This window comes from Schistocerca cancellata, chromosome 4 (assembly GCF_023864275.1).
Source record: "Schistocerca cancellata isolate TAMUIC-IGC-003103 chromosome 4, iqSchCanc2.1, whole genome shotgun sequence".
NCBI lineage: Eukaryota > Metazoa > Arthropoda > Insecta > Orthoptera > Acrididae > Schistocerca > Schistocerca cancellata.
This window is the reverse complement of record NC_064629.1, coordinates 147,796,490-147,821,246: the sequence shown is the minus strand read 5'-3', so window position 1 is coordinate 147,821,246 and position 24,757 is coordinate 147,796,490. Positions and strand designations below refer to the sequence as shown.

At 36.6% G+C, this 24,757-nt stretch overlaps 1 protein-coding gene across 1 annotated transcript in view; it reads left to right on the top strand.

The window, feature by feature from the left end:
* The window catches only part of LOC126183738 (cuticlin-5), a 319,107-nt gene that overhangs the window by 281,661 nt on the left and 12,689 nt on the right, over positions 1–24,757 (top strand). The window contains exons 6-10 of the mRNA XM_049925944.1: positions 4,275–4,408; positions 8,118–8,254; positions 13,788–13,942; positions 14,857–14,935; positions 18,538–18,700. Coding sequence (XP_049781901.1) covers positions 4,275–4,408; positions 8,118–8,254; positions 13,788–13,942; positions 14,857–14,935; positions 18,538–18,700 — 668 coding nt within the window. The remainder of the gene's footprint in view (positions 1–4,274; positions 4,409–8,117; positions 8,255–13,787; positions 13,943–14,856; positions 14,936–18,537; positions 18,701–24,757) is intronic.

Below are 24,757 nucleotides of genomic sequence, written 5' to 3'. Positions count from 1 at the left end.
GACGATCATTTTGCAAGACACTAAGAAGTAAAAGCATGCAAAATATGCTAATATTTTTGTTTGGATGTTTGCATGATATGTAGAATCTATATTAAGAGGTTAATTTTAAATTGCTGCTAATATAGAGGGATTGAGGAAGACGGTTGCCATGAACTACTGCTAGAAAATGTCTCAGCTTTTACTCAAGATAATATGGGAAAACCATATAAAACTGAAGGGTTGTCAGAGCAGGTAATAGTCTTACATCCTCATTATAGGAACAATATTTTCTTAAATTTTAGTAATTTTCAGTAATGAAAAAGATAGTTAAAGGGATACTTACAGTTATCCCAGAGATTAGAAGGAGTTTGTCAAGATAAAGGCCTTCAATTTGGGCTTGAAAGTATGCTGTTAGTCACGGAATACTTCTAATTCTTGCAAAAGCCTATTGAAAATGTATACTGTAGAGTGAAACACAAATTTATGAATAGTATCTATGACATTTTTCCCACACTGATTTTATTTTTGGGACTCATGTTCACAAGTCTGAAATTGATAAAGAGTAGCCCACAGGAGGATCCTTAACTAACACCACAGTTATCCATCAGAATGTGCTTTTGGATTAAAAATATCCTTTGTAAGTGAATTCAATTGTATCTGGTTGTTCCTCCCTATTACATCAATGGATAAAAGTACCCAAAGTAAACCAGCTTAAATGTGTTACATATGTTCACAGTATACAATAATCAGACTGCAAGGGTTGCTGTTTTCAACTTCTGCAGAAAATCATGAGTACAAACCTTTCATGATAGCCTAAGAGGAATTATTGAATACAAATTGGCTAAATTTGTTCCCTATGATTGTCTAATATGAGCAATTGTTCCATATCTAATGGCTATGTTGTTATTGGGTCATGAAACTATAACCTTTCATTTTATCTTCCTTTCATCCATGACAAATCCCTATTTGCCCACAGTCCTATAAATATGATACCATCCACTTCACTGATTATGCCACCATTGTCAGAGAGTAGAATGCCATGCCCAACAGCATTATGTGTGTGTAATTGAATTATTGAATTCTTATGTAATTAAAAGTCACCCTATTATAGTTATGAATTAGGAACTGATTTGCATTGTTATTCTGTTCTTGACCTGAGTGTTGAACAAGTATACTTGGGTAAATGACTAATAAAACAAATTTTGAGTATCCAGTTAATGTAGTTGTACATCATTAATGTTTATTTGGAAAACATGGTCCAATTATAGAATGATGAGCAACATTAAAAGTTAGACTGCCTTAATCAGATGCAAGTTTGACAGCATAAAATAACAATTTACTTCCTTGTGCACAAATCAGAGTCAAATTAATTGAATGTCTTTGATATAATTCCATAATTCCATGTTTATTGAGCAGTACATCATCATGTACACAGCCAAAGCTCAAAATGCATGAAGGAAAGGGAAACTATGGCTGTAATTTTTTTTATCAAGGTCTTCTTTTGTTTCATTCAAAAAGAAACAAGCTTAGTAATTGTTGAGCCATTCCTGAAGTCACATTGCCAGTCTCAGCTACTGCATTATACATTACCTTCTAAAAATATTCAAGATCACATAAACGGCCATCAGTAGTTAGTTTAATTTAATTCCTTTCTCTTGTGCGTGTCTCATCAGCGAGATTTTAAGACTGTCTTGATAAAGACGTGCCTGAAAATTTAATACCTAACTTTCGGGTTGGTGCACAAGTTCACTGATCACAGAGACTTTAGTCATCAGTAATATATTCTCCTTCACTATTTACAACAGTCTGCCAATGCTGTGGTAACTTTTCAATTCCACGACTAGATATCACTTGGTTTTGTGGCAAGAAAGTTTTTGAGCCTTGTTCAAAGTGCACGTTAATCTAGAAAGGAAGTTCCTTTAAGGTTGTTTGATAGAAAACAGAAAAGCTGAAAATTTGAGGGTGCAAGATCAGGTGCATAAGGTGGGTGCAGAATGACTTCTCAACCCAGCTCCTCTAGCAGAATGCAGGTGGTATTATTGTGGAGTAGCATTGCTTCATGCAGTCTTCCTGGTCATTGTTCATGGATTGTGTCTGCAAGTGTCTCAGTTGTTGAAAATAAATGTCAGCAGTGATGGTTACACCTCAGGGAAGCAATTCATAGTACACCACACCATCACTGTTCCACCAGAGGCATAACATAATCTTTTTGGATGGTGCAGGTCTATCTACTGCTGCTCTGTTTGGGCTCAACCATTCCTTTATTTTCCTTATGTTAGCATAAACACACAATTTATCATCATCAGTAATGATACAGGATAGGAGTAGTTAGTGTTGTTCATAAGCCAATTCATGACAAGCAAGCAGGGACCTGCTGATTTATGGGATTTTGGCTTTCATGCAGTACTCATACACTTATTTTTGAACCATCCCCATTGCATGCCGGTGTCTCATGATGATGGAATGATTGCAGTTTATCACTTTTTCCAGTTTTCAAGTACACTGATGTGCATGATTGCGGTTAATGCCTTTAAATGATCTTCATCAAATCGCGAAGGTCTTCCTGAACATGGAGAGTCACTAACACCAAAACAATTCTACTTAAAATGAGAACATGATTTTTGCTGTGCATTACCCCCACACACAGCACAAATGCTTGTAGCTACCTCCACCACTGCCACCCCTCTATTGTACTTGAGCAGAAGAATATGTTGGAAATGTTCCAATTTCTCCACTTACACTTCATTTTCTAGCATCTACAAGTCCACTCAGTATCTCCAAATGACAATATGTAAACTCAAATAGCAACAGTGTACTAAAAATGAAAAATGTCAATCTCTAAATAAACCCATAGCAACCAAAATACTAACATGAAAAACAAGAACACTAAAAACTTATGCCACAACCTAATAAATTAAGTACCCTTAGTAATATAGAGTGCACAAACCTTTATTGTCTTATCACTTATATCTGATCATAGTTGACACAGAATTCTACTTTAATTTGTCATTCAAGGGGCTTTAAAACTGGAGTTTAATCTGGTATTGGCTGTGTCTAATATGAGTTGGTCCAGATCCTTTATTTTTTGTGTCAACACCAAAAATTACAGCACAATAACAAGACTTTGAGTGATACTGGTATACAATATAATTTGGTCACAACAAAAGCAAAGCAAGAACAGTATCTTGTTGAAACCACAGCATTTGTCATTTTTTCTGATTTTTCTTCATGGAAGAAATGTGGTTACAAACATCCACATCAATTATTAAGTTGTCTAACAATCTGGAAACATGTGGACATTGGTCTATCATATTTTTAGAAAATTATCTGTTGTAAACATAGTATCTTGAAATTAGTGTTTACTTACATATACAGGTGACTCTCCTAAGAATAATCAGGCACATTTTCGACAGATATTTGCAATTTCTTTTCTTGTAATGTTTAGCTGGAGTCATCTATACAAATACTGCTCAACATATATTTTATGTGACACTCAGTATCAACAGAAGAGTTGTCTGTTTCCCGTTACAAACAAAATTATTTTTAAAATAGAATTTTATGTGCCCATTCAATAGAGTAGTCCCATATTAAACTAGTGTGATATTTATGCTATCAATGTGTATTAACAATGACAATAAAATAAGAACAATAAGCAGTATTTCAGCATCAACAGAGCAGCACTGCTACATGGCTGTAGCAGTCAGTACGGGCTAGGGCAGTGTTATTACTGTTGAAGTACTGGTTACTCTTTGTATTTTATTGACCCTGTCAGTACACATCACTAGATCAAATACTGCTCTAACAAAGAGGTACATAAAATTCCACTTTAAAAATCATTTTGTTTGTAATGGGATTCACTTTGTTTGTCATGGAAAACAAACACTTTCCATTGACACTGAACATCGTATGAAAGACATATATCTTTTGGCTGATTCCAACTAAACATTAAAAAAATATAAATAAATAAATAAAATAAAATAAAATTGAAAATATCTACCAAAACATGAGAGATAATGTGTTTGATGACTCTTACGAGAGACACCCAGTACAGTTTGTTTTAGCTACTGATTATGTCCTATTCATAGTTCAGCGAAGGAATATAGGAATATTCATTGGTGTACCAGCACTAAATCAACATTTTAACTTATTACATGTATAATTATCTGTCTGGGCTGCATGTATACAAGCAAAAGCTACAAAAATGTAAATCACTTTAATGTAATAGTGATAAAGTAATAATTAATTTGCCATTTCATTAATATATTTAAATCCAAGTACTTGGATTCTGTTGACAGGGTATGCAGATGACCGGGACTGTGTTTACATAAATGGTACTGGCAGAGATTATTATGAATTCTATATTCAGCTTAATCGATGTGGTACCCTTGGAAAGAATTCACATCACGAAGATAGTCGAAAAATACCTACTGTAAGTGTGTTTTACTTTCCTTTCTTGAAAAGTTATCCTTACTTTTTTCAGCATTGTACTTAGATGTCTGCTTCTCAATCACTGATTTAACATTCTGCATTCTGAAAGAATGGGTGACCTCGACCTGTCAAAATTATTTGGAATAATAATTGACTGTATTTTGTTAATGATGTAGGATATCATTCTACAGACAATGTAAAATAAACTATCCCTTCCAAATCCTCACTTAATTTTCTGTGAGGAGTTTTGCACAGAGCAGGCCTCATGGAAATCAAAATATTTACATGCCCTTCAAATGTAATTCATGTTTTCTGTATTGTGGAAGAAATTGTGCAATTCATTTCTCACAGCCAAATAAATCAAACGTAACAAGAAATGGTACACATACATAATTCATTATTGCCTTGGAGGGCTATTTGCCACATAATAAAAGCACTGCTGTTCATACAGATCAGAGATTTTGTGTTAGGTAGCAAATATAAGCCCAGAATAATTTCTTCTAGTTACAGTGTCATGGACTGTCAAAATGAATATGATCTATTGGACTTCCATATCCCTTAAATCTTCAGTTGCAACTGTGCTTGGGCATCATGATAAAATAATAAATTTTTCTGAGATAGCCTGTTTTTTCTGCTGTTATGTCAAATGACTGAAATTGCAAACTAGTGAAGTGTGAACAGGAAAGACGTTGCAAAAAAAACTGCAGTCTATGAGATTACGGTCAAAAGATCTCAGCTTAGTAATGAAAGACAGGGTTTTTATAGAAAAAATTGCTTTCTCTGTGTGGGAAAAGGCAAAAGACAGAGGGTGTGCTAGCAATTCATGCTTCAAATCCCTTCATCATTTATTACTGAAGAATCTTTGTGGGCAGGTGCATTATCCCTTTTTTTCTTTAAAATAATTTGGTCACTGTCTTGAATATATCTTTTTTTAATCCAGTTGGTCCAGAAGATTTGTTTTATTGTTTTACCTTTTGCAAGGCAAGCAATAAGACAATCCCTTTTGGATATCGGTAAAGGTGTGTGATTCAGTGGCTTACTGATCCACAGTCAGACTACAAATCTAAAGGTCGAGAGATTAGTACTTAGTCAGTCCAAGCCTTTTTAATATCGTTTCACGTCTGGCAATGATTTTTCTATGTAAACTATGCCAAGTTGCACTGTGGGTTGGAATCCACATGTAACTGCAAGTACTTCTATAACTAGGTGTATAAGTCTTTTCTAAGCTTAGAGGCAGGCAAGGAAATCACAGTAAAACACTGTGGTGTTCAAAACAAGGTTTTAAACTATACTGCAAATAAAATTTTCATCTAACCCTTGTATTTATTTATTTATTTATTCATTCATTCATTATGAGTTCCATTCATCCATATGTGAACATGTCATTGGATACAGACTGAGGCAAATTTTAAAAAACTATTGTTGTTCATAAGTACATAGAACTTATAATATGGATGGTCTGAACAATACAATAATATCACTTAGAAGAAGGTGTAATTAGATGAATGACGAACACTAAATTCACTTAACGAAGGTTTATTCAGCAGTTGCACATGCAAGAGCATGGAACAAACTGCCTCCAGCCAGAACACATACATTATATATACTGCTACAGAACATTCCAGTGCAATGATGCTTGACGTTTGTGGATACTTCTAGAATGTACTCAAACTGAATATAGAAATTAAAATTTTACAGTCCAGGTGAGCTTTGAACTCACGACTCTCCAGGCAACAGTTTAGTATCATGACCACTACACCACGATGCTACTCTGTTTCTTATGTGACAATATGAATAACAGAAACTTATTAATAGTTCAAATGTAATGTAACATATAAGCTACCATACATTATTTCACTAAAAATATACAGATATAAATAAGTTTGAGTAAAGTTATGTTGTACATAAACAAAGAATGATGACTCTGTCACATAGGCCACAAAAATAGATTTAAGCCTACTAAGGAGATATGCTTTGTGCCTAATAAATTTGTCTATGGAGAAACAAAACAGTCTTAGTTGCAGGGTTATAATAATTAAATTAATAATAATTACAACCCTGCATTGAAGACTGTTTGTCATTTTCCATCTTATAACGGGAATGGTATAGCAACTGGTAATATACAATGAAGAAACAAATAGTTTTGGTTGCAGGGTTGCAGTTATTAAATAAATAATAATTACATGTCTTCAACCAAGAGTTTTTGTTTCTTCATTGTATATTACTGGTTGGTGTACCATCCCTGTTATGAGCTGGAAAAGTTTTATGTTCTTCGATACTATAATAAGATCCATCTAGAAGTAACTGCCTTAGTTTTACTTTAAACTTCAGCATATTTCCAACCAGATCTTTAATTTTTAATGGGAGGGCATTAAAAATCTTGGTGCCACTGTACAGAACCCTCTTTTGCACCATGATCTTTTCCTTTTTTAGATCATAGTGACTATCCAGTTTCCTCCAGGTGTTATAATTATGGTGTGAACTATTGGTTTTGAGTTAAGTTGTTATTTGTAGGAACAAAGCATATCAGGGAAGAATATATTGAGTATTTGTGAAGCCTGGAAGGTCTCTAAACAGACTGCTTCATGAGTGCCTAGGATGAACTCCAAACAAAATTCTTATGACATGCTTTTGTGCAGAGTACACTTTTTTTGATGGTGGTTAATTCCCCCAGAATGCTATACCATAGGCCATAAGCATATGAAAATAGCCAAAGTACACTGTTTTTGTTGTGCTCTTCTCCCTAGTGTCACATGTGATTCTCAAGGCAAATGTTGCAGTGCTTGATCTTTCACACAGATCTTGAATATGGTAGATCCATTTCAGTTTGCTCTCTATATGCAGACCCAAAATCTTGGAGGGGTCAACCTTTAAAATTTTGTATTCACCCATTTTTAGAATTATTTCATCTGTGACATTAATATTACAGGAGAAGTGAATGTAATTTGCCTGTTTTAGATTTACTGGAAGACCATTAATGTTAAACCAGTTTACCACTTTTGCAAATGCATTATTTACTATCTCACCTAATATATTTTGTGAAGGACTATTAATGGATACAGTGGTGTCATTGGCAAACATGGTGACTTTTCCATGTTTTGTATGTAGTGGCAAGTCATTTATAAATATTAGAAAGAGAGAGAGAGAGAGAGAGAGAGAGAGAGAGAGAGAGAGAATATGCTGTTTTAGTAATCCATATTCTTATAACTGTCAGCTGTCAATACTGCATACATCAAGAGGCACAAATGACCATGTCAATAGACATAGGTACTTGTATTTCCCCATAATTACCACCACCACCATCATCATCATCATCATCATTGTATTTGATCTCATAACACATTTGATAAGTTTAAAATGCTACTACTTCTTTTATTTTAAAGCTAATAGTGTATTATACACATTTTTGTGAAAACATTTTAATTATTCTATTGTATATTGATGCATAATGACATTATAATTTTAAATACTGGTAGCTTGCTCCAGTACAAAAAATGGAATTGGAAGGATGAAATAATTCTGTTTAAAATTATTGGGGGATGATACATATATTTTATTATCTTTCTTCATCTTTCCTCTTCTGAGAACCTTCAAATAAGTGATTTACAGAATCATATTTTTATTCTGTGCCATTAATTATAAAATTTTCTGTGTGTTAGCATTGTTGCCTACAGCCAGATGTAATGTTTTAATTTCAAATTCCTCCACAGAAAAATTTCATGTGGAATACCGTAACTGTGCAGTACAACCCTCTCATTGAGGAAGAATGGGATGAGCATTTCAAAGTTACTTGTGAATATGGCTATGACTTCTGGAAAACTGTCACATTCCCCTTTCTTGATGTTGAGTGAGTAAAAATATTTTGTACAAACTAGCAAGTAAATAAAAATTACTTATTTATATTTTATTGTAACAGGTATACATAAATTGAAATTAAAAAGTTTATCATTTTATGACTTATTTCCCAAAAAGTGTTTTGTTAAATTCATCATTTCAGATTTTTAACATTCAGAATATGACATCACTACAGTTTTCTACAAACTTTGTTCTTTGACCACAAAATGTAGGACATGACGTTAAAATGAGGTAATATTCTATGAGAAAAGTTTTTAAGCTGTCCATTACTAGTGCTTGTGAAAGAGATGCACAAGCACAGGGTCTTCAAAACCTAGATACAGAATTATGCGGATGGTAGAGGATACTGAGATAAGGAACCAGTAGTTTAAAATGAATGTGTCAGATGGCATGAGGGTTTGAATGAGCAGCACATGTGAGGCACATGTTTTGCAATGAACAACAGCCTGCTGTGTCCATGTTGATGGTGTTGGTGGTGCTATTTGAAAAATAGTTCTCAGTAATCTGTGGTGTGTCCACAGTGAAGTATACCAATGTTTACAATACTTGACTAGTTGTCTAAAATAGAAAATTACTCATTACAAGAATCTTGAGGCATGAATTTAATGTATGATCCAATAAGATAAGTGCCTAGAAAGTGATGCTGGTTCATTCAAGCCAAAGAGATCTCAATAAAGAATTGTTCACACAGTAGATTTTGAGGGGATGGTGTTAATTATGAGGGAGGAGATTCATGAACAAGTACCCATAGCTTGATCATGAAATGCATACTTTTAAGACAACAGTGTTCAGTGTTCTGTTGGAACAACAATTGCACCCCAGTCATTAAAAATATATATATAAGCAAAAGAGCCAAATGACTTTGAACCCCGAGTTTAGTTCTGTAAGTGGGTTAAGTTGTAATGCATTTTTGAGACTGCTGACTAACACTTTGAACAGCTGCTGTGTGCTAACATTGTTGCTGTAAGCTATAACTTGTTTATAGAGGGTGTCCATAAGTCAAGTTCCAGTTTCAAAATGCAGCAGAAAGAGAAGCACTGCTCAGAATGATATCAAATTTGAACAGTATATTATTGACACAGGGGGAAACATCACAGAAAAAAAAGTAACAAAAAATTTACCAGTAGTTGGAGCTTTAAGCTTCTTAATGCAAATGGCGTCGACTACGAATGACAGATGAATTGCAATAATGGCTATGATTTCAGTTGCTCATTATACCATCCATACCGTTCAATATGCATGTCTGCATAGGTTCACCAGTCAACAACTGTTGCACTGTTAGTTAGGTAAGCCCATCCACCATGGTGTGATTTTACCACATTGGATGAGAAAAATCAGTTTTCAATGGTCCTGAGACTAAAAACTGCATTAAAAAAATTACATCAGTTTGTAGTTGTTGTGAGATGGCGCAAGACATGTTTAATATCCTGTCCACCATTTTATACCACAGGTTGAAATCAAGAAACAGCGTGTTCCACAGCAGAATGGAGTGTCTCAGGAGTCATGTTCAGAATGCAATGCACAGTGCATGCCTTCATTTCAGCTATGTTCATAACTGGAGCACTAATCACAAAATCTTTCGGATAACCCCACAGCCAGGAGTCGCACAGATAAAGGTCAGGTGATCTGGGTGGCCAGGCTGTAGGGAAATGAGAGCTAATAATTCTAGCATTTCCATAATTCCTCTGCGGAAGCCACTTCACTGGCTGAGTAATGTGTGGAGGAGTGCCATTTTGCATAAAAATTATCCTACCCATACATCCATACTGTTGAAGGGTTCAAATGATGGTGTACAAGAGACTCTCGTAGTGTTTACCAGTGACGGCATAGGTAACAGGACCCACAGGACTAATATCCTCGAAAAAATATGGCCCTATGATAAATGGTATTGTCAACTTGCACCACACAGTCACCTTTGCAGAATGAACTGGTACTGGTTGCTGTGCTTGTGGATTTTATATTGCCCATATGTGCAATTCTGCATATTGATATGCCCTTGAAGATGGAGGTGGAAATTGGCTTTGTCTGCCCACAGGAAGTTCCATGGCTATTCATTGTCCAATTTTATGCAGGCAATAAATTCCAGAGTTAACATTTGTCTTGCTGACAGGTAAGCAGAAAGCAGCCCCTGAACATGGGTGATTTTGTATGGATAGCAATGCAGGATGTTTTTTAGGTTTTTTTATGTACCTCTCACTGCATGTTTGCACACCATTGCTTGACCCCTTCTGCAATGCTGTAGATATATCTTAAGAGATGTTGGATCAAATGTTTCCTCCCTCTGCCACATTGGACTTTTCGAATTTTGTAATAAAAACATTGGACCAGTGCCTTTATTCATACACTTGATTGTCTGGAACTTCTGCAGGGATACTGATGTACAGTCATTGTTCTTGAAAGGAGCTTTCCCAACAGGTCATGTTGAGTGTGTCACACACACACACTCAAGAACAGCCAAGTGCAGTGTTTCTGTTAGTGTGCATATTGTGACGCTTACAGTGCCATCTGCCAGTCAAATCTTTGATAATTTCCTTTCTTTCCCATGACATTTCCCCCCTGCATCAGTAATATGCTGTTCAAATTTGACTTCATTCTGAACAGCAGTTCTCTTCCTTTAGCATTTTGAAACTGTAACTTTAATTATGGACATCCTGTACCAATAAAAAACTAAATACTAATCTCTGTATGCTAGTTCCTGTAGCATCTGTATCATTTTGCTCTAAAGATTTGGGACAACCTGTATGCGGCTAAAGTGAATTATACCTCAAGTGATATTTCTTGAACTGAAAGAATGCCAAAGTAATTGAGGGAAGTCTATGGAAGAAATAAATGCTATAGTTTTATGCCGCAACAGGAAAAATACTGAGCAACAACTGTAGCAGGAGATACTGGAGAATGGTTTGCAGATGCCATGTTGTTGGGTGCATTGTCAAAGTTAGTGTCAACAAGCTGTGTTGTACACAAGCAAATATTAGGCGAGAGGGGAACAAATGAATTCTTGTAACATGGAAAGCAGTTCACAGGAAGTAAAGAAAATAGGCAAAAAGAGCAATGGTGGCTGAGCAGACAAAGTTAGTTAAAAATTGAGGATTGTTACAATCACTGATGTTCTACCTCCATTTCCATTTCGCCCACTTTTTGCACTTGATTTTCATGTTTATAGTTATGTTTTATTTTAGATTTTGTTATTCTGTTCTTTAATAGAAATTATTACAGTGAAATTATTGTGAAATGTGAATCACTGCACTATTTATAATATGTCTTAAGGACAATGTCTCCAGCATATACATAAGATGGATTTAGCCATAGTGAGTGTCTATAGAACTTTGGAAAAGGATTGTCCCATATTTCTGACAACCACTGATATCTCCCACTTAATATTATTAAGTTCATTTCCTCTTATAGTAGTCAAATGATGTTGTCCACACCAGGTTTACCACCCAAAACACTTTAATTTCTCTTTGATATTAAATAACCCACTGTTTATGATCAGATAGTTTCATTTACTGTAATTTATGCATGGACAGAAAGTAAGTTACATACTACACTCTGTCCTATAATGTGACTGTTAATGTGCAGTAATGTAACACTGAAGTGACCCAAAAGTTTAAGTGGAGAAAATAAATTGTTAACACATTATCTAATTACATTGTCCTTCAAGTATAACTGTCATAACAGTATGAAAAATGATGTGCAAGTAAGTATAATTTAGGAATAATACAGTTCAGAGTCCAAGCCTGTTGTCACAGTAAGCATTATTGAAAGTTAGCACAGTTAATAAAGTTAATTAAAAGCAGTCACTGAATAAACTCTCGGACACAAATTCTGGATAACTCAGGATACATTTTCAATTTGTATTCTGTACTAAATCATCTCGAGTACATTGTCCAGTAATTTTGGATGCAGATCTTATTCATTTCATAACCTTCCACAAACAGACTGAAATGGCTTCCAGCAGCCTCTCTTTTATAAGATAAGATGACAATAATTAAAACTACTTTCAGTTGTTGTTTTCCAATGTCTTTTTACAAGTTACACTTAAAGATTTCTGTTTCCAAATAACTGAATAGAGGAATAACATTTGTTTGGCTGAGGACTTTTTGGTAAAACAATAACTACTGTTGGAGTATGCTGTCTAGTTTGCCAAAATATGGGATTCTACTTCAGTAGCAATGTTTTTGATAACAATGATAATTATTCTGAAACTAAATAAATGTGGAAGTTTCTAACATATTTCCAGCATTAGCTGTATAGATATTATAAATATTTATGTGTTTTTTCTACTTTATCCAAAAGTTAGTGATTGGGTATATGTTTACATATGAACAATGATAATGAAGTTTGAAATTACTAGTATTTGTAATTATTATGGTTTTTAGGTAAAATAATCATAGTGATGAGTTCCATTTTTGGAACTGTACATGTGCCATATGTATAACAACACTACTGAAGATATTTGAAAGAAAAAAAATCTGCTTTGTCACACAATCTGTGTTTATTAGATCTGAACAAGCAAGTGAGACAATAATGTGCAGTCACTAGAGATTTAATTGTGTACATTCATGGTTTGGTGATATATACTTGTGGAACCATTTATGTGAGACTGTTCTCACTGTTCATCTTGCCAGCGTGTATTTGACCCTATTAGAACAAACTTTTTTTTATTGTAAATATTAAATTTATTCCACGTGTATAAACTGAGCAGTTTGTTATTGTGTGCAGTTGCTGCCAAAGGAGTTTATACTTCTTTTTCCTATAATTGTTAGTACTTAGATTAGCAGATGGAAGAGATATTACTTTTTCACATCATTTCAGTGATTAAATCTGATAGCATAATCATGCTGAACTCTTTTTACACTGGCATATGGTCCCTAGAAGGTGATGGGGAATGTCAGCAACAACAATATAAAAACAGTTCCAATAAGTGTCAGTTTCTTATGATCGAAAAAGCTTCATACATTTGAAAAACTTAGTAAACATGGGAAGTCTGTAAGCTTAGACATGCTCACTATTCCATATCATACTACTCATGCACAAAACTCTATCATACCATTGTGTGTAGCTCATCATTTTCTAACAAGGTATCCAATTTAGTTAGACATGGACTAAACTTGTCCATTAGATTAATTACTGGTAGTCTGGTACCTTAACCTTTCTGAGCATGGCGTTTAGATAATTTTTTCCTATGTTTAAACAAGTACCAGCAAAATTCTTCTTTTCTATTCCAAATCCACTACAGAAAATGTTTGAAGTAAAGGAACACACAATAACTTTCATGAGACCCAGACTGACTAAGAAATACTTTGAAAGTGGTAGTATCATAATAATGTATCCAAGACCAAACAAGTAACTGAGAATATAAGTTATAAGCATGTGCATAAGGAAAATATTTTGTTGCATTTTGATAATTTGTTATGAAAAATTAACTTCTGATTATAAAATATATTTTTGCCATGAACATTGAAACTAAAACAGAATTGTGTCTGTGAATGTAAGAAACTTATTCAGTTCCATGTATACTGTAGGGTTGCAACGGGAAACCCTGTGGTATTCACACTGTCACCACCAGAATGTTACATGGAAATACGCTATGGATATGGTACTACTGGTAACCGCGTGTCGGGGCCTGTTAGAGTTGGTGACCCTCTTACTCTCATTATCTACATGCGTACCAAGTATGGTAAGTGTATATGAAACAGTTAGCTTTAGTTAAACTGTAGCAAGCATGTTGGAAATTTATTGACAAGTGATCCACCTGTTTCCCATCTGCAGAGAAGTTGCTCTTGCTGAGTGTCTATGCACAAATGTCAGCTTCAGAGAACACAACCGTATATAAGCCACCAACAACTCACAACAGACACACTAAAAAGTTTCAGTGAAATAATGTAATGCACAGAATGAAACTATGGGGTAACTGCTGGCGACAACAACTTATCATTATCAAAATTGCTGTCATTATCTTCTGGTAGCTGAACCAAAATGATTGTGTTTTTTTGCAGGTTATTGCAGAATGCCATGTCTAGCTTAAATAATCTCCACTTATAAGACCTCTATTGTTTTGTGTGTACTTGTATCAACAAAACTTTGGAATTTGAAAAATGAAAACATTTTCTCTCTGGACTGGTATTAAATGTATTTAGTTACTATAGCAATTTTGGCTATTGTGACAGTCTTAAGTAATAACTCACTATAAAAAGTGTCAATGCATATTCATTCCTATTAAGCAGAAATCAGCCTCACCTCAATCATATTTACATATTTCATGTCATATTCATAATAATACAGGATTACTCTCGATCTGTATTAATGGATGTAGCAGTCCAAATAATGCCTGTGAACCTGACCTCTGCAACCAATTGTGTGCTTTCCTGATATTGAATAATTGTCTTATTTTACTAGATGTATTCAATTACTTAAGAAGAGAGGAAAGGGAGTAAGTTTTACTTTTGTTGTATATAAGCAGATCCGCACTTAAAAGATTGTTCCATTTATTACTGCACTGAATGGAGATGCCATCTTCTTCACAGAATTCAGTATTTTCATTAGATTCATCTAATGATAGCAGCATATTTATACAAATATTTTTATTTTCAGATGGTTTTGACATTGTCGTAAATGACTGTTTTGCACACAATGGAGGAAATAAACGGATACAACTGATTGATCAGTATGGGTAAGTTAATACTGCTTTCACAGAAACTAATTTACATTTGATGCAAGTGAAGCAATTAATACATGTAAAATTATATATAATGGATGACAATTATTCATTTCCTTACAATGTAGTTTACTCACAGTGCAGATTTGCTTCACAGATAATTACTGTGAAATGTGTTGCAGTGTCCATCATCACTCAAAGGAAGTACTTATTCTTAGATGTGGTGGAAGTGTTAAAAACTGAAATTATGTTTTTAGAATTCTTCTTTACTGTTATAAGTTTTACCTTAAAAATGCAAAACAAAATAGATACATTACGTGGTTCAAATGAGATCAATTACATTTTTCTGAAGTTCATTACCAGTTCTATTTCCATAATCAAGTCATCTACATTGTATAAATTATCTGCATTTTAACACAAGTCTGCTAAAATAATATGTACTGGTGAAAACACAATAACAGTAATAAAAGAATAAATGCTTAGTGGATTATTTTCAGAGGGAAGGCAACAGAAACTTAAGGAATATCTGTTAAACTCTATATCAACTATGCAATATAATTTGATTTTTGTATTGGAGCAGTTTATTGTAGGGCTCCAAAACAACAGCACTCCATATAACTCGGAAAAATATGACTGCACAGTGAATATCACCTAGCTATCAAAACCTTAAGGTTGTGGAAATTAGTAGGGCTATGAGGACACAAATTCTGCAGAGCAGTTAAAGTTCCCACAGGATGTAGAATGAAAATTCATACTTCATACACTTCTTTTGGAGTGACCTCAAATACTCAACAGGTGTCACGGAAGTGTATCACAATGAAATTTTCATATTGGAATAGTGCACTGTGTAGGTAGGGATGACAGGTCAAGAGCAGGGATGGCCTCATCCAAAGCAGTGGGCCAGAAAGTTAGTTTACCATCTCAGCAGTTGACAATGCATTGCCTGAAGGAGGAATGGATGTTTGTGTGGAGATGTGCTTTTCTGATAGCTGTTCAATTGTTGCCACACAACATACATTTTGTGCACACTTCAATATTTCTTTAATTCTGTGGTGATTTCATGGGCTGTGGTAACTCAGGTTTTCTTCATTGCACATTTCTAGTTGCTATGAAAGTGTCAACCAATGATACAATTGCCTGCCAGGCAGGAGTAAGACTTTGAATAGAAATATTGAAATGTGAACAAAATGTATGTTGTGTGGCAACAACTGAGCAGCTATTAGAAAAGAACTTCTCTACACAAACATCCATTGCTCCTTCATGCAATGCATTGTCAATTACTGAGATGGTAAACTAACTTTCTGACCCATCACTTTCAATGAGACCATCTCTTGACCTGTCTCACCTATCTTCACAGTGCACCATTCCAATCTGAAAATTTAATTGTGGCACACTTCCGCAGCATTTTTTGAGTGTTTGAGATCACAGTAAGAGAGTTGTTTTGCCATTTATCTGACACTTGGAACTCAAGAATATAGCTGCCCTTCAACCTTCTGCTCACTCTGTGAGGTGTATTCTTCATATTAACATCCATTTCCTCCCATAAAAGTTGACTGTAGTGCAAGAACTTGGTAAACACAGTTTTGTTGCTTGGCAACACGATGTGCTGGCATTACTTAATAATGAGGCACACTTTCATCTGTCTGAATACACAAGACGTGTACTATCCCCCTCCTCCCAAATGTATTTTACTGTAATACTCATGTTCAACATAGCACAGATGCCTAGGATTTTAATAAAAGTAAAAATAAAATATATAAAATGTTTTAATAAAATGACATTGTATTGCAGTATCTAAGATTCATTGTTTATATCAGTTGATAAAGGATCCTTGTGCACTTGAAGGAGAATACTGGAGAGGTATTAAAATTGGTTCACCGTCTCTTTTGCTGGTACAACAAATGCAAGAGACTTCAACAAAAATACACTGTCTGTATATAAAAAAAAATCTTTGTAAGAAAATTTAAAATGTTAAAGCACTGAGAGATGTAGACACAGACTCAGACCATTATATAGTTAAATTAAAGATCAGATTTACCCAACTAATTAAAAAGAATGGAAAACTAATAAAACAAACAGGAGCTATTACCCACACCAGTAAATTAATAATGACAAATATCTTAAATAACACAAATCATTCATTTAACAGATGATATAGAAGAAATGGTACCAAGTCTCAAAAAACAAGCTGAGAATCTATCTCTTTTGAACCCATGAAGAAAAAATGCTTGGTGGACACCAGACTGTGACAAATTCCACGAAGAAAGACACCAAGCATGGTTAAAGTTTTAAACACACAAAACAGAAGAAAATGATATCAACCTCAAAAAGCAAAGTAAAAAATTCACAAAAAACATTAGGAGAACCAAGAGAGAATTTCACAAAGACATAATAAACTCTGTAGAAACTCTGTAGAAAACCAATCCCAGGAATTACTAAAAAATCTTTGGGAAACAATGAGAACTGTATGAGCACCCTATGATAATACTGAAAGATGAAGGTACATGAATGGCACACAGTTACAGAACAAATGGTGAAATAATGGCAAAAGCATTTAGTAAACTTTTTAACTGCAGAGAACCAGAGGAACTCTTACAAATCAATGTAAATACACTAATAAAAACCAAACTCAACAATTACACACTCCAACTTTCAAAGAAATAGTAAAAGCAACTAAAGGACAAAAAATTTTAAGGCATATGGAGAAGGTCAGGTATTTTTTGAAATGTGGAAATATTCAAATGACACATTCAGTAACTCCTTGCACATGCCTCTAAGAAAAATTTGGATAACTGATAAACTCGCAAGCATTGACCATGGCCATCATCCACCCTCTACACAAGAAGGGAATAACGGCGATCCAGACAACCACAGAGGGATCACTCTCCTAGACTGTACATACAAGATTTCATCTAAGATCCTATGGGGTAGAATCAAGGAACAACTAGAACAAAAGTTGGAGAATACAAGAAAGCAGACCATGGAGAACCTGTGCAGAGTAGATAATTAGTTTAAAATTAATTACAGCATACTGCAAGAAACGGAAAAAGCCTCTGCCAATACCATTTGTAGACTTTAAGAAAGCATATGATTGTCTCCACAAATCTTCAGTATTAAAAAGTCTATGGAATCTAGGACTTCATCCAAAATTAATTAAACTATTAGAACTTACTCTAAACAACACCAAAGCAAAAGCCAAGTTTAGAAAAGAAATTTTCTGAACCAAGACCCATAAAAGCAAGTTTAAATCAAGGTGCACTGGCCTAGCCCACATGTTGCTATGGTTGTTTCGAGTTCACTGCAGAAGTTTCACCGTGAAGCCCTAACACATCCCCCATACAGTCCTGATCTGTCCCCAGATGATTTCTAAAGAAAGACATTTGTGATCGTTGATTTGCTTTGCTAGGTACAATCATGGTGCTGTAGGCAACTTCAAGCATTCTTCCATGAAGGCATTGGTCCTCTTGTCTCTCACTGGGATTAACCATGCGAACAGTTATGGCAATTACTTTTGAAATATTAAACAGTTTACATGCTTTTTTCCCGACTTGTCTCATTTACATTTGACTGCCCCTTGTATACAAAAACTCACTTAGTGTACTTTTTGTTCATTGAAGGTGTCCTGTGGATGAAAAACTTATAAGCAGATTTCGAGGAGCATGGAGTGAAACTGGAGTATTTGAAACACAAGTTTTTGCATACATGAAAACTTTTCGTTTCACGGGATCACCAGCACTGTACATTGAGTGTGATGTGAGAATGTGCCATGGGCGCTGTCCGGTAAGTATGTTGAGCCTACTGAAATTATTTTATTAAACTAAATGAGCCATAATTGTTCAAGAATTTTGAAATGAAATTAATATAAAAAGTTTTTGCTGGTACTGCAACAGCATAAGTGTTTATGAATTAAAAACATATAGAAATAATTTTCACCGGATTTAACATTGGCCTCTTAGTATTACTTTTTGATATTTTAATTCTTGACACAACATTCAAGTATCAAGATTAGTGCAGTATACATGGTGACAAGCATGTGTGATATTTTCCAAACAACATAGTTATTGTAAGGGTTGCACAATGAGGAATTAAAATTAATGAATGCAGTGGCTCTGAATCTTTCAGTACTTGAGGGTCTGCCCCGATAGCTCAGTGGCCAGTGCGGCGGAATGCCATGCAAAGGGGCCCAGGTTTGATTCCCGGCTGTGTCAGAAATTTTCTCTGCTCAGGGACTGGATGTTGTGTTGTCTTCATCATCATATCATCCCCATTGATGCGCAAGTCACCAAAGTGGTGTCACCTAAGAAGACTTGCACCAAGTGACATGTCTACCTGACGGGAGGCCCTAGCCACACAAAATTTCATTTTTCAGTACTTGAGGGTCCATAGAGACAGGGAGAATTCAGGGAGAATTGCTAGTGATTGTCAAAGAGTTTTCAGTTTTAGATACTTATTTTTAGCATTAATTTTGAAAATAACATGTTGTTGGTGGCTTGATGGTGACCAGTGCCAGACCAGAGAACCAAAGGTTGGGGTTCAATCATCAGTGAGTCTCAGGATTTCTTTTCTGTCTCTTACTGCCTCTCTCACCTCTGGAAATTACTTCATGTGTGAAAAATTCCAAGTTGCACATTACACCTTAGGTCCAGTCTGACTAGCTGAGTAAGTCACTTTGAGGAATGGAGGTAAACAAGGGCATACCATCTCCAATAGGACAGCCCTAGTAAAGCATACTAGAATTCAAAGCGAATTTAGGGTTGTGGACAGATTCAGTTTACAATAATATTGTCATGACTATGGTCTGAATCTGTAGATTTTACAGCCTTTTGTAAGTCAGACTTTTAGTATCAGAAATCTATTCAATTTTTTTCTCTGAAAGTTAATTCACATTGAAGGAAGGAAGAAGAAATTTGGTTTAATATGCTATTGATGTCGAGGCCATTAGGGAAAGAGTGCAAGCACAGATTATGTCAAGGGTGGGATGGAAATTGGCTGTTCCCTTTTCAAAGGAACCATCCTGGCACTTGCCCAGAGCAATTTAGAGAAACATGGAAAGCTCAAATGTGGATGGCTGGATGTGGGTTTGAACAGTTGTCCTCACAAATGCGAATCCAGTGAATGCAGGTTCAGTGTGATAATTACTTTGCCACCTTGCTCTGCAAATAATTCACATTGACTATATGGTATAGTGATGGGGGAACAGCAAAGGGAATAGATGTATTTGCAGATCCAGGGTTTGGTTTTCATGGAGTCACAGTTTGTTCGTGATTTAGGGTGATTTTCAAAATATGTTTCATCTTTGGAATTTGTGTTTGGGGAAAGGGAGATGAGAGTAATGCCTAAACCCGTCTAGAGTGTTATCCTGTTGTTCAGATGCCTACTTTCACCGTAGATTATATGTGTCCACAATTAATCTCCCCCTTGAACTCCTCCCCTCCCACCCCCCCACCCCCCACCCCCTATCCCTACCACACAAATGAAACTGGCCATTACCGTGTTTTAACGTACCACAGATGCCTAGGATTGTAATTAAAACAACAATAACAATAAAGAATATAAAATGTTTTGATACACTAATTTGTTTCTATCAGTACTTAGTACATCATCATAAAATAAGTTCAAAGAAATTGAAATTCAGATAAATAAATCATTTGAGAAGTGCTTGTCACAAATATTGAGACATATGTATGTCATGAAATTGATACATTATATACAGTCAAAGTGTGCACTAATCATTATTAGTATTTTATTTAGCACTATGATTCTGAATACAGGTCTGCAGTCTGCAGGCTGCAGCTATGGAAACTTGTAAGTGGGGAGATGCTGTTTGTTTCAGTTGTTTCTGCCTATATTTGGGAGAGACTGGTCTTTCTGTTATTATCTCCATAGTGAAAAATCTTTCCCTCTCTGTCTTGTCTTCCTCAATATCTGTGGGCTCATGAACATCTTGGATTTTTTGTTGACAACAGGTACAGTCAACCTGTGTATGAGTACCTTTATCTGGTTGGAATGTTTTCTGCAGTCATTCATGTCACAAGCCCATATGCATGGAAAAGCAGTTAAAAAGCAGAATTCCTTGCCATTATCAAGATTCTTGAATGAGATTTTCACTCTGCAGCAGAGTGTGCACTGATATGAAACTTCCTGGCAGATTGAAACTGTGTGCCAGACCAAGACTCGAACTCAGGACCAGTGCCTTTCACGGGCAAGTGCTCTACCATCAGAGCTACCCAAGCACGACTCACGCCCCGTCCTCACAGGAGATGAGGTACTGGCGGAAATAAAGCTGTGAGGATGGGGTGTGAGTCCTGCTTGGGTAGCTCAGATGGTAGAACCCTTGGCCATGAAAGGCATTGGTCCCAAGTTCAAGTCTTGGTCCGGCATACAGTTTTAATCTGCCAGGAAGTTTCATCAAGATTCTTAGTTTTCATCCTAGACAGTTCTTGATAAGTTAGCTGAAATGTTTATAAATTGTACAAGTAAATTAGTGAATTGTTCTGTAGAAGGAATCATGACCCCCATCCCCTTCCCCTTGTATCTGCACCTATAAAAATGAAAAGATGAATTTATCTGAGGGTGAAAAGGCAGGGAAAAATATCAAGCTACACAAAATATGGCTGTGAAAGTGTGTGCACTTGATATATTCATACACTCAGCTTCTGAAGAATGACTCATATTTCACAGCTGGAAATTACCTACATTTCCATTGTCACATACACTACTGTTTGAAAAACAAGTAACATCGAGACTAAGAGATGAGATCACAATGAAATTTATTCCACCAATTAGGCCATGGATATGACACTACACAAATGATTAGCATTACAGACCTGTATGTGGAATGTGACTGTGGAAATTCAGTATGGAGTAGCACCATGATGTCCTCCAATCAGAGCTGCTAGAAGCCATAGCATGGAATCGAAGAGTGTCTGGATATGTTGCTGGGGAACACTCTGCCACATAGTTTGTAGGCACATCCACAAAGAATCAACTGTGGCCTGAATGAACAAGTTGCCAACCAACCACATCCCAGACGTGTGACGTGTGACATGTCAGGCAAACAGATAGGCCAGGGAAGCAGTGGTACCCATCATTCTTCAAAGAAGGCTTGCATATTCCTCGTTTATGTGTCACTCACACCGACACAGGAAAAACAATGATCAATGTTTACAAAAGTTTATTGACCAAGAAAAGAAATGTCTGATTTAACAATAATAATAAAATTACAATTACAGTGTCTCACAGATATGAAGACTTGACACTATGGTGATTGCAGATTCTGACAAAGTAACACAATTGGAATCTTTGTAGATAAATACACTTGTATGGAAATATTCTAAGTCCAATGAAACTGTCCTGAATATCACCAGCATAGGAACAGAAAATTCTATCCAGGATACAGTCTGATTGCACCAAGGGAAACAACAAAGAATGCTGAATACAGTGGCACCAGTCCCTACGATGGATTTTGATAGTGTCCTGAGGCGACAGGGGGAGCAGCATCCGCCCAGAGGCTAGGAGAGGCACCTGAAGCCAGAAGAACTGACCTGTGCAACTCTGGTGCTGACCTTTATAGCAGCCGGTCAGAATACCCGTCCTAGTTTTGTGGTCATGTGTGTGGTGGATGCGAATAGGTCTCTTGGAAGTTGTGGCCACTGCTGGGGCTGATACTGCTGCCTGGTGTCCGTCCATTACTGTGACAGGGCGAGTTTGTGACCCTGAGGCTGCACGCATGCCCGAGGTGCCTGAAGGGCTGCTGATCACTTTTACAAAGATATCCAGTATAGAATCCCTTTCCTACCAGGAAGAGATGTGAGGCTGCAGCCCATCTCAGTGTCTTCATCTGGTTGCTGAACTTCAGCCAGGGCAGCATCCATGTCCATGTGGATGGCTTCTAGTATCACTGTGGTGGAGGCAGGGTTCTGGTCCTGGGTCATGATTTTCCTGTTCCAGTCAGCTGCCTCATCCTCTGTCATCTGCTCAGGTGAGGCAATGGCTCTGGAACAGAAACTGGAGTTATACCAGTATTGGGCATAGCAGCACCCAGGCATTTTCAGAGGTGATTGATGTGCTTGCAGCAGGTGACACTGTCAGACAAAGTAACTTCCACCATAGCTCATCCAAGGAGATGGGAGATGGTGGCAAGCAGACATTGTCATCGACATTGAGATAATTTAAGGGGTCACACAGAGTCTTGAATGGCACAGTGATGGTGCCAAGGGTGCAGCAGAGAGAGTTGGGATTGGTGAGAACATCCATGTAGTTTCTTCCTTGGGAGGAGCCGTCCTGAGGAGTGGCTTGATAGAATTCCAGGAATAACAAGAGGGCATCTTCCAATGGCCTATGCTGATGGAGTTTGGTCATTTGTGTTTTGAATGTCCTGACAGATCTTTCTGCTTTGCCATTCAAATCTGGGTGAAAGGGTGCTGTTTGTATCCGTTGGATGCCACGTTTTTGCAAAATTCTGTGAACATTGAAGACATGAATTGAAGTCCATCGTCCAGACAATTGTTTTGATAAGTTCTTTAATGGCAAAAACATATGAAAGAGCATGCCTGGTGTGGTCCGAGGATGTGTCTGGCAGTTTTGAGACATAGGGAAATTCGCACCCTGCATCAATCACAGTAAGCCAGTAGGAGCCAAGGAAAGGTCCAGCAAAACCAATGTGTAGGCAGAACCAAGGTTCCTGGATATCAGGCCAGGGGTAGTAACGACAATGGGGACCTGCCTGTTTGCTTTGGCATGTAGGACAGGACGAGACTAGGGCCATAATGGCTGTGACCATGCCCTTCCAATACACATTGTGTGTGTGTGAGGCATTTAGACAGGATGATGCCCCAATCTCTTTCATGTTGGAGCTGCAATACCCATTCATGTAGGATTTTTGAAATAACTATGCATGTTGTGCCAGCATCACCTTGTATGAGGAGGATACCATGCAATGAGAGGCCATGTCAATGATGCCATAATCCTTGAATATTTGGATTGCCAATGCCTTTTCAGTCTGGGGGCCATCCATTCCATACCATGTTGAGGACTGCCCTAAGTGTGGGATCCTTACTGGTGTGTTGAGAGATGAATTTTGCATCAAATGGGAGGCAAGTGACAGACTCAGCGGCCATGGTATCCAAGTGAAAACACACCTCAGGGTTGTCATCAAACTCCTTGTCATTGCCCGCAGGTAGTCAGGATAGGAGGTCTGTGTTCGCATGCTGTGATGAGGTTCAATACCAGATGTCATATATGTAGATGGAAAGAAGGAGGATTCGCCACTGAAAGCACTGTGCAGTGCAAGTGGGAATAGTGGCTATAGCAATGAATAATGACAGAAGCGGTTTGTGGTCAGACAGGAGAGTGAATCGACAGCTGTAGATGTAATCACGGAACTTCTTTACACTGAAAATGATGCCCAGGGCTTCTTTTTCTATTTGACTGTAATTGCACTGTGGTGAAGACAGAGTTTTGTACACAAACACAAATGGCCATTCAGTCACATTGACGATGTGAGAGAGAACCATCCCCAGACCATAATCTGAGGCATCTGCTGTCAGTACCAATGGATCAATGGATATTGTGGATTGTAAGCCATCAAGCATGTGGGATGCAGGAGTGATTGCTTGAGCATTGAGAGTGCCTTGGCACATTCTGGGGTCCATTCCCACTCGATATTTTTCTGCAGTAGTTAGTGTAGTGGTACCACAATGGCAGCTGCATGTGGGATAAAATGCCTGTAATCAGTCGGGTGTCTCAGGTGTCCCAGTACGGATTTAAACTGAGCCGTATTCATTAGTAGGGGGTAGATGTTGCATGTGTCAACATATTCTGGTGTAGGATGAATAC